Source organism: Trichechus manatus, unplaced genomic scaffold (assembly GCF_000243295.1).
Source record: "Trichechus manatus latirostris isolate Lorelei unplaced genomic scaffold, TriManLat1.0 scaffold00120, whole genome shotgun sequence".
Classification (NCBI taxonomy): domain Eukaryota; kingdom Metazoa; phylum Chordata; class Mammalia; order Sirenia; family Trichechidae; genus Trichechus; species Trichechus manatus.
Genome location: NW_004444056.1, coordinates 887,586 through 899,045, shown reverse-complemented (window position 1 = coordinate 899,045; position 11,460 = coordinate 887,586). Strand labels below are relative to the sequence as shown.

At 42.0% G+C, this 11,460-nt stretch overlaps 1 protein-coding gene across 1 annotated transcript in view; it reads right to left on the bottom strand.

Moving 5' to 3' along the window:
• Nucleotides 1-6,268: 6,268 nt before the first annotated feature.
• Nucleotides 6,269-11,460, bottom strand: part of LOC105756688 (zinc finger protein 699-like) — a 36,224-nt gene continuing 31,032 nt past the window's right edge. Inside the window, exons 5-6 of the mRNA XM_023738592.1 lie at nt 8,870-10,230; nt 6,269-8,715 (exon numbers count right to left, since the gene is read on the bottom strand). Of these exons, the coding sequence (XP_023594360.1) occupies nt 8,501-8,715; nt 8,870-10,230 (1,576 nt within the window). The 3' untranslated portion in view covers nt 6,269-8,500. The remainder of the gene's footprint in view (nt 8,716-8,869; nt 10,231-11,460) is intronic.

The window sequence follows — 11,460 nt, the reverse complement described above, 5'->3', positions numbered from 1 at the left end:
ATGGCAGGTAAGCTGCTAGCTCAAGTCCCAAGAACTGGAGGTCAGACAAACAGGAGCCAGCTGCAGGATCCAGCGTGAGCACAAAGCCCATAAGCCTTGCCAGAACATCCACTTATACTGGATGCAGGCCACACTCCCAAGTAAACTCCCTTTCAACTGATTGTCTACTCACAGCAGATCCCACCATGGAGGTAATCACATCATAGGACTGCCAAACCACTGAGAATCATGGCCCAGCCAAGTTGACATAAAACGTGAACCATCACTTATTCTATTTTCTGTTTCTTTGAATCTACTGTTGAATGTTTCTCTTGCAGTTTCTAATTCCATTATTTTACTCTTCAGTTCCATTTTTTCTTTAATGTTTTCAATCTTCTTGAGATTCTTATTTTGCAACTTTTTACTCCACCATCTTGCCCGGCCCCTCTCTATTATTCTCAGAGACAGCTATATTTTAAAGCTCTGGGGGATTTTCTGGGCTCTGGAATTGTGGTAAGATGGAAATGACTTGAGAACAAACCTGGAAAGTTTCTCTTTGTGGTAAATGTGTATTTATAGTCATTCGTTCACTTATGGATTTATTTAGACATGTGGGCTCTGTAATAACCTGAAATGTTTTTTTTCACCTGAATGCAATTTATCAAACTTCAAAAACTGTGCCATGGATTGAATTATGTTCCCTCAAAATATGTTGCAAATGTTAACCTCTATGCTTATGGATGGAAACCCTGGTGGTGTAGTGGTTAAGAACTATGGCCGCTAACCAAAAGGTCGACAGTTCGAATCCACCAGGTACTCCTTGGAAACTCTATGGGGGCAGTTCTGCTCTGTCCTATAGAGTCGCTATGAGTCGGAATCAACTCGACAGCAACGGGTTTGTTTTTTTTTGGTTTTATGCTTACAGATATAATCCCAGTTGTGAATGGGTTGTCTTTGTTATGTTAATGAGCCAGGATTATTATAGGGTATATCTCCAGTCAATTTATTTTTAGATACAAGAGATTAAACAAGCAAGCAAAGCAGAGATGAGGGGAGAGGAGAGACCCCCATGCCACATGAAGACAACCAAGGAGCAAAGTAATAAGGAACTTCTCCAAAAGCCAACAGAGAAAAAGCCGCCTTCCCCAAGAGCCAGACCCTGAATTTGGACTTCTAGTCTGTCTTCAAAACTATGAGAAAAGAAATTTCTGTTTGTTAAAGCCACACACTTGTGGTATTTCTGTTATAGCAGCACTAGATAACTAAGACAGAATTTGGTACCAGGAGTGGTATGCAGCTCTAACCAATACCTATAATGTGGAAGTGGTTTTGGAATTGGGTAACTGGTGAGGCTGGAAGAGTTTTAAGATGCCTAAGAGAAAAAGCCTAGATTGCCCTGAAGATACTGTTGGTAGAATTGTGGACATCAAAGTCAATTCTGATAAGGGCTCAGAAGGAAGTGAGGAGAGCTATAAAGTTTCTATCCTTTTAAAAAACACATATGGCGTCGACAACAGAATGATGATAGAAATGTGGACATTAAATGTACTTTTGGTGAAGATTTAAAACAAAATGAACATGTGACTGCACGATGGACAAAGGGCAATGCTTTTAATGCAGTGGCGAAGAACTTGTCTGAATTATATTCAAATGTTTGGTGGAAAGTAGACTTTGTAAGTGATGAACTTGGATATCTAGCTGATGAGATTTCTAAGCAAGATCCTAAAGGGGTGTGTGGTTTCTCTTTTCTGCTTATAGGAAAATGTGAGATGAAAGAGATGGACTTAAAAATGAACTATGCAAAAACGAAAACAGAACTTAAAGATTTGGTAAATTTTGTACAAACTAAAGACACACATTCTAGAATGTTTACCAAGAACGTGGCTATAGAATCCTTGTTAAAAGAGATTAAGCCTGTGACTGACGGAGCTAACCAACTATCACAGCAGAAACCCCATCAGCTTAGACTGAAGGGGACAAAGAACAAAAGGAGAGAACATTGTCTGCCTCTTGGAATTCTAGAGGCAGAAAACAGGCCAAAGGAGCTACATCTGTTGTCCTCCAAGAACAGAACCAGCCCTGGAGCAGTTTGGAGATCAGCAGAACTGTTGGAAGGAGCACAGGAAGCTGGGCCTTCTTGGTTTCAAAGGGTAGGGCCAGGGTCTCCTTGACCTCAAAGGGTGGGGCTATGGCCTCCTCAGTTTCAAAGTCGGATATTCACCAACTCAGTTCCAGAGTGTGGGGCTGCCGCTAACGTGTGCCAGGGGATGGTGCCACCACCCAAAGCTGAGGGCGTGGGGCTGTCATGCCCAAAGGGCAGAAGAACCAGGTCTGACTGGGGGCTGGGGGTGGGATCGCCACTCAGATGGCTAGAACAGGGCTGCCCAAAGGTGAGGGAGCAGAGCTGCTATCCCAATGATTCCGGAAGGCAGAGCTGAAGCCTAGGGTTGAGGTGCCTCCACCCAGAATCCAGAGAGTATGGCCAAAACCCAGAGTCTGAAGGGCAGGGCCCTTGCTCAGATGGTCTCTGAGAACACAGTATTATTCCCAAGTCTTGAGAGCTAATGTAATTTGTTCTGCTGGGTTTTGGACTTGCTTGGTGCCTGTTATCCCTTCTTTTTCTCCCATTTCTCTGATTTTTAATGGAAATGTCTACCTTGTGCCTGTTCCACCATTGTACTTTGGAAACAGATTGTATTCTAGATTTCACAGGTTCACAGATGAAGACAGACTTTGCCCCAGGATGGAATACACCTGAAGTCTCACCCATATTTGATTTAGATGATTCAGAAGATGAGATATTGGACTTGGAGTGGATTTAAGACTTTTGGGATGATGTGATGGGATGAATGTCTTGCCGTGGCAAGGATGTGAATTTTTGGGAGCCAAAAATTTGAATGTTATGGATGGAATTATACTCCCTAAAAATGTTTTGTAAATTCTAATCTCTATGCCTGTGTGTTTTTTATCTAGTGTTGTTGTTAAGAGGAAAACCGATTTAACAGAAATTTATTTTCTCACAGTTTAGGAGGCTAGAAGTAGAAATTCAGGGTGCCAAATTCAGGGAAGGCTTTCTCTCTTTCTGTGGGTTATGAAGGTAGGTCCTTGTCTCTTCAGCTTTTGCTTCCTGGTTCCTTGGAGATCTCCATGTGTCTTGGCATCTATCACTTTTATATAAAGAGAGACTGACTCAAGACACACCCTACACTAACCCTGTCTCATTAACATAACAAAGACAACTCATTTCCAAACGGGATTAAAACCTCGGGCACAGAAGTTAGGATTTACAACGCATATTTTTGAAAGACACAGTTCAATCCATAATAGCCTGTGGTTATATCTTGAGTCAATCTCTTCTGATATAAAAGAGATTAAACAAGTGAACAAAGGTAAGGGGAGAGGACAGAACCCCATGCAACATGAAGACCACTAAGGAGCCAAGAAATAAGGACCTTCCCCTTGAGCTGGCACCCTTAATTTGGACTTCTAGCCTCTTAAACTGTGAGAAAATAAATTTCTGTTTGTTAAAGCCACCCACTTGTGGTATTTCTCTTATAGCAGCATTAGATAACTAAGATAACCCAACACTCAAAATCAGAGAAATTATTTCCAATGATCAGAACAGGACAGAATTGCCAAGTCCAGGAGGAGAGGATAGGGCTGAGGCAGTATCCTTGACAAGGAAAGGTGGTGTCATGGATTGAATTGTGTCCCCCCAAAATACCTGTCAACTTGACTGGGTCATGATTCCCAGTATTGCATGATTGTGTACCATTTTGTAATCTGATGTGATTTCCTTATGTGTTGTAAACTCTATCACTATGATGTAGTAAGACGGATTAGTGGCAGTTATACTGATGAGGTCTACAACAGTAGATAGTGTCTTAAGCCAATCTCTTTTGAGATACAAAAGAGAGAAATGAGCAGAGACGGGAATCCCATACCACCAACAAAGCAGTGCCAGGAGCAGAGCACGTCCTTTGGGCCTGAGGTTCTGCGCAGAGAAGCTCCCAGACCAAGGGAAGACTCATGACATTGATCTTCCTCCAGAGTCGACAGAGAAACTCTTCCCCTGGAGCTGATGCCCCAAATTTGGACTTGCAGCCTACTGGACTGTGAGAGAATAAACTTCTCTTTGTTAAAGCCATCCACTTCTGGTATTTCTGTTATAGCAGCACTAGATGGCTAAGACAGGCGGAGATGCTTTTTTTCTTTTCATGAAAGGACACAAATAATGCTTTGAAGACTTTGGTAGGGTAGAGCCTAGCAGTTGAAAAGCCACCTCCCACATTTCCCAACCCACCTCAGGGACCGAAGCCCCAGGTGACAGCCAAGATATCAGCAGTTTGGGATGAGCTGAGACCTAGGTGGGTGAGGCCAAAAATAGCTAGGCTCTTGGAAGAGGGGCCATGGATCTGGAGTTTCTCCTATGGGACCAACCTTTGATCCCCACATCATCACTTTTGGAACCTCTGGCTCCCACACGGCCACATCTGGACTCAGCCTACTACCAAGATGAAAAAACTCACTTTAGAAACAGGTGGAGGAACTGAACAGTACAATGGCCGCCTACTGGTTGATCCACTAGCTTAGATGGACATACCCACTTCTGGTTTCCACAGGAACAGAGTAATGGCTATGACCTCAGGGATTGTGGTAATGTGGAGCAGCAGTCACTTCCTGCAGCTGCAACCTGAAGAGAAACACTATTTTCCTTCCACAAAAGACTCAGATGGGCCTGGATTCAGACCAAGCAGGCACTGATGGCACAGCCCAGAGTCCCACATACAAGAGCCTGTCTTCTAATAGTGATTGCTACAGGCCATCTCCTCCCCTCAGCAAATTTGAGGCTGCCTGTCAGAGGAGCCACCAACCCGAAGGCCTTCCCCTGACACCACTGCCAAAGAGAAGTGTGCTGGATTTCTCCAGAAAGAAGCCTCTGCAGATCTCAGCAGCAACTGCAATGAAATATTGCTGGTGGGAATACAAAATGGCACAGCCCCCTTAAAAAACAGTTAGCAGTATTCTTACAAAGTTAAATATACACCTACAATATGAAAGCAATCCTACTCCTAGGGATATATGCAAGGAAAGAAAACCACTTTATGTTCACACAAAAGCTGTGCAGGAATGATTATATGTTTTATTCATAACAATCGTAAATCCAAACGTCCTTAAAATGTTGAATACACAAACTATAATATTTCTATACAAGGGAATACTGCAAAGCTGGGAAAGGAAAAAACTATCCATACATTCATCAACTTGGATGACTCTCAAATGCATTTGCTAAGTGCAAGGAGCCAGAATTAAAAAGCTACACAGTGCAGGATACGTATAGGAACAGCTGCTAGGGATTCACAGTCGGGAAGGTTTTCCTTAAAAGGGACAGCACAAGGGAGGTTTTTGGTGGGAAGCAAGAAACTGTTCTGTACTTCCATTGTGCTACTGATTTATAAGACTTAATGCATTTGTCAATCCACATTCCAAAACTGAATTACTATTTTGAATTTTTTGGAAAAAAAAACTCCTTTCGTTGCAATATTCTGATGTGTGAATAGGCATTTATCTAACAGCTCTTTTCCTGGTGGTCACTGACTTTCATGGTTTCTACTATCACTACAATCAATAGGCACCATCATGGTGCCTAGAGATCTTCATGGAACAATTCTACAAGAACTGCTGGGTCAAGGGAAGGTCCAATAGAAAAGCTTCTGCTACCTACAAACACCATTTCCCTAGCCCCTTAAATGAGGAGTCAGGCAGCTCCCAGCTCAGGGTGGGGAAAAGTGGCCCTGGATAAACTGACAGGTCCAACAACCCCTTGCCTTTTCCCCACTAATACAGGAAATTTAGCTGGACTCCCATATTCTCCAGGCCCTGCAGGTGGGGCAGCAGCCAGTATTCCAGAGAAGCCCAGCAACTGCAGCATCAATTCCTGGCCTGGTGTACACCCTTAGATTGTCAGAACTACCCCAAGGACTCTGTCACTGAGCACAGGCTCTGTGACAGTGTGGGACAGAAGTACCACTGCAGATAGGTCACATTGGGGCTCTGGGTGCACCTATCATTGCCATAGGCCCCCAGAAAGAGCCATCTATCCATGCAAACCCTGCTTGCTACACTGCTATTTGAAAGAGGTGCATTTCTGTGGGATGATTTTGGGTTAAAACTTTTTGTGCAAAAAAAAAAAAAAAAAAGGTCCTCCAAGGTCAAGAAGGGAGAGGGCTGACATATTTGACATATTGTGGGGTTATCAACCGATGTCATAAAACAGTATGTACTGACTGTTTAATGAGAAACTATTTGTTCTGTAAACCTTCATCTAAAGTACAATTAAAAAAAAGCATTGCATTACTATTTCAGAAAAAAACAAAACTTTGTGTAGTTTCCTCATCAGTAAATAAGGGATCATAACAGTGTTCAGGGAGAAGATGCAATGCAAAAATATCCACTATTACACTAAACACACAGTACAACCCTGATTCTATTAAAAACATTTATTTGTATTAAGGCGGAAAAAAATAACCAAAATACCAAGTGTGTTCTAGCTCAAGGAATCTTCCAAATTCCTGAGGGACAATAAGAACCAGGATCAGTGCAAGGCTGGTTCCCATGAGGTGGAGGTCAAACATATACCCACCCTCAGACTTCATCATTTCTGACACCAGCCATCTTCCCCCATGGCACTCTATACTTCTCTGATGGGTTTGATAATTTGTTGCAATGGCTACACAGAACTCACAGACCATACTCAACAGTCATGTGGCTTATTAGGGAAGTAATGGGCTACAACTTCGGATCAGGATCACCTCAGAAGCAACAGGAACAACTTGGAATCAGGATCAGGAAGCACACAGGCAAGTTTCAGAAGGATTCCCCGAAGCAGTGAGCACACTCTTCCCTAGCTTCTTCAGTGCAGGACAGCTCTCTCGGCTCCTCTTGGCTGTAAAAGCAGGCAGGCCCTTCCCTTGGCCATGCATGCACCCGCCCTGCAGTGTCCATCCTCTCTCAAACCCTTAGTATAGACCTCCTCTCGGCCCCATCAGGACAGGCCTTCTCTTGGCAGTGCAAGCCCCTCTCAGCATTGCATGCCCCTAAAAAGCCAAGCAGGCCCCTTTGCCTTTGTGGGCCTCTCCACTGCTAACTGGCCCAGCATATTGCTTAGCTCTCTTAGCTGCTTTCCTAATAGTATTTTTCCACAGTCATCGCAGACTCTGCTGCAGGGCCCGTTCCAGGCCTGTGTCAGCCAACCCTGCCACAGGCCCCCTTCTGGGCTCCTTGCCAGCTTCAGTGTTACAGCCCTTGACCTGTGTTACAACTCTTTTAGAAGGTTCCTTGCCTCGTCTCTCTCTGCTTCTTCTCCCTTCTTGCCTCTCTAAAAACCTAAGTTGGCTGCTTATATAAGCAAACTTCTTGTCAATCTCAAGGTATGGCCCTCCCAGCAGGACCACAAAGACATCAATCCCTTTGGTGGACTGCAAATCACTCAATTTGAATAATAAGCCCACCAATCACTACAAAATGCATCAAATAGACCAATTACAGCAGACTGCATCCCAGGGCTAAACAAAAATGATCAAATCATCAAGTTGTTTACAGCTTACCCAGGAAATGTCAATCAACCTGGACAAAAGTAACAAACTCTCAGAGGTAGAACACCATATCAAAGGTAACTCCTCAGGGCTTAGGGGACAAAAATCTGTCAAGCTGTTTTTCCAAAGAACCAAGTCAAAATACAACATAAAATAACTCATTTGAACACACCAAGAGTAGTGACATTTTAAGTGATTTTTGCTTTTTCCGCACTCTTTCCAATTAAACTCAAATTTTCTACAATGAGAACACATTGCTTTATACTCTGAAAAAAATTAAAATTTAACATAGTTAAAAGAAAACATGCTTCAAAACACGTTGATGAGACTTTATAATGAAGAGAATTTTTATATAAATGAAGAAAAGTACAAACACTATTCATCAAAATTCATGTCCTAGGAGTGAAAGGAGACTTAGACTGATATTTTTCACCTTAATTTTACATCAAAAAATAACAAGTGGATAAAGTAATGCACATAGAGATAATATAGTGGAAAATTCCGTATTTCTAACTTTGATTTCTCCCCTGCTATGAATTTTCTTGTGCAAAAGAATGGAAATAATGTGAATGAAGGTCTTTGCACAATGCTTACAGTCACAGGGTCTCTCTAGACTGTGAGGCTTCACTGGCATCCTAAGGAGGAACACCATCATCTTTTACATTCACAGGATCTATCCGCAGTGTAATAGCTCACAAGTTGTCTAAGAATTGAAAAAGACTTGTAGGTGCTCCAAGGAGCCTTATATTTACCTGTCTCTCCAGTGTCACTACTCACATCTCATATATGTAGGGAAGGTTTTCCCGTATGTGCAAACTAGAACGTCTTTGAAAATATGAGAGGGGGGAAAAAAATTCCCCACATTCCTTATACTTACATGGTTTCTTCTTTCAGGTAGACCAAAAAAAAAAAAAAAAAGATTAAAACTACCCAACATTACTTAAACACACATTGTTCCTCTCCAGTATCCTTCTCAGATGTGTTCCAAAGGATGAGGGACATTTGAAACTTTTCCGACATTCCTTACATTTATAAGTCGTCTCTCCACTGTAATTTTTTACATGATCAGTGAGGTTTGAGGATTTACAAAAGAACTTCCCACATTCCGTACATTCAAAACGTTTCTCTCCCAGGGTGATTTCTTATGTATTCAGTGAGGGATAAGGAATAACAACTAAATTCTTTCCCACATTCCTTACATTCACGAACCCTCTCCCACTGTGAGGTTATGTTCAGTAAGAACTGGAGACCAACTAAAGGCTTTCCCATATTCCTTACTTAAGGCCTCTCTCTACTGTGATTTCTCATATGTATAGTGAGGTTTGAGGACTGACTAAAGGCTTTTCCGCATTCCTTACATTCATAAGGCCTTTCTCCACTGTGAACTCTCATATGTATAGTGAGGTGTGAGAAATGACGAAAGGCTTTGCCGCATTCCTTACATCCATAAGGCCTCTCTCCGCTGTGAGTTCTTTTGTGCATAGCGAGGTTTGAGGACTGACTAAAGGCTTTCCCACATTCCTTACATTCGTAAGGCCTCTCTCCACTGTGAGTTATCACATGTTCAGTGAGGTGTGAAGAATGATGAAAGGCTTTGCCACATTCCTTACATTCATAAGGCCTCTCTCCACTGTGACTTCTTATATGTACAGTGAGGTGTGAGGACTGATTAAAAGCTTTGCCACATTCCTTACAAACATAAGGCCTCTCTCCACTGTGAGTTCTTATATGTGTAGTGAAGTCTGAGGACTGACGAAAGGCTTTGCCACATTCCTTACATTCATAAGGCCTCTCCCCACTATGAGTTCTCATATGTTTAGTGAAGTCTGAGGGCTGACGAAAGGCTTTGCCACATTCCTTACATTCATAAGGCCTCTCTCCACTGTGAATTCTCATATGTCTAGTGAGGTGTGAGGAATGACGAAAGGCTCTACCACATTCCTTACATTTATAAGGCCTCTCTCCGCTGTGAGTTATTATATGTGCAGTGAGGTTTGAGGACTGACTAAAGGCTTTCCCACATTCCTTACATTCATAAGGCCTCTCTCCACTGTGAGTTCTCATATGTGTAGTCAGGTTGGAGGACTGATGAAAGGCTCTGCCACATTCCTTACATTCATAAGGCCTCTCTCCACTGTGACTTCTTATATGTTTAGTCAGGTGTGAGAACTGACTAAAGGCTTTGCCACATTCCTTACATTCATAAGGCCTCTCTCCACTGTGAATTCTCATGTGTCTATCGAGGTTTGAAGGATGACAAAAGGCTTTGCCACATTCCCTACATTCATAAGGCATCTCTCTACTGTAAATTCTTGTATGTCCAGTAAGGCTTGAGGACTTATGAAAGGCTTTCCAACATTCCTTATATTCATAGGGTTTCTCTCCAGTAAGAGTTCTCACAGAAGTGCTGAAGTAAGGAGTGTAACTGCAGGCTTCTCCACATTCCTTACACTGAGAGGCATTACATTCAGAGTCAGATCTGATATGATGCTTAAGTGATGAATGATCCATCAAGGATGTTCCATACTCAAGGCATTCAGAAGGATATACTTTCACAGGAGTTCTTTTGAGCACAGAAAGATTTGGAATCTGGATGAAGGTCTGTTCACACTGATTGTCTTCATTGCTTTCACAGACGTTCTCTACCATTTGCCTTCTGTTAAAAACAGGCAGCATGTTGTTGGACATAAATCTGTTACCATTTCACCATTATCATATACAGTAAATATGTGTTTTTTTACCCTAAACTGTCTCATGTTTCATAGATTAAATCATCTGTCAGCGATGCTACCATTATTTTCACTGTCTTTCTAAAACATGGTTCTTTCTGTAATTGTATGTAAGTGAAATATGTTTCAAATATTCAATATTTGACTCATTTATGAAAATATTGTACTGTGAAAGTTCCATGAACACCCAATATAAGAGCTGGTTTTATATACAAATATAAGATACTTGGATGGCACAGAAGGTTTACCCTCGACTAGAATCTAAAGATTGGTGGTTTGAATCCACCCAGAGGCTCTGTCATGAGTTGGAATAGACTCGACGGCAACGAGTTTGAAATATATATACAGTCAAGCACCGCATAACATCTTTTCGGGCAACATCTGACAGCATATATGTCCATGGTCCCATAAGGTTATAATAGAGGTCAGAAATCCTGATATACTACAATGTCTTTACCATAAAAATACAGTAATAGTAACAATAATGTTTTGATGTTGCAAAGTAGTGTCCGTTTGTTATTACGAACCATTGTATGTACCTCGAATTTTTAATATATAGGCTTTACAGGGGTTGGTTCGTAACTACAGGCTATACACAAGTCTACGTAAGTTGGACATTCATAACCCAGGGACTGCCTGTTGTAATATGGTGTTTGCACAACGTACAAATCACGTAATAGCCTATTTCACTGAATGTATTATGGACGTTAAGTGATGCATGACTGTATGAATATATGTGTGCGTGTATATATGGATCCCTGGAGGAGCAGTGGTTAAGAGCTCAGCTGCTAATCAAACAAAAAAAGTGCAGCAGTTTGAATCCACAAGCTGCTCCTTGGAAACCCTATGGGGCAGTTCTACTCTGTCCTACAGGGTCGCCATGAGTCAGAATCAACTCGACAGCAATGGGGGATATACATATATATACGAGCTCTGCTGGTGCACTGATTAAGCACTTGGCTGCTAAATGAAAGGTCAGAAGTTCAAACCCAACAACGGCTCCATGGGAGAAAGATGTGGCAGTCTGCTTTGTAAAGACTACAGCCTTGGAAATCCTTTGGGGCAGTTCTACTCTGTCCTATAGGCTTGCTATGAGTTGGATTCGACTGGATGGCCATGGGGTGGGGTTATATATATATACACATAATAAATATATA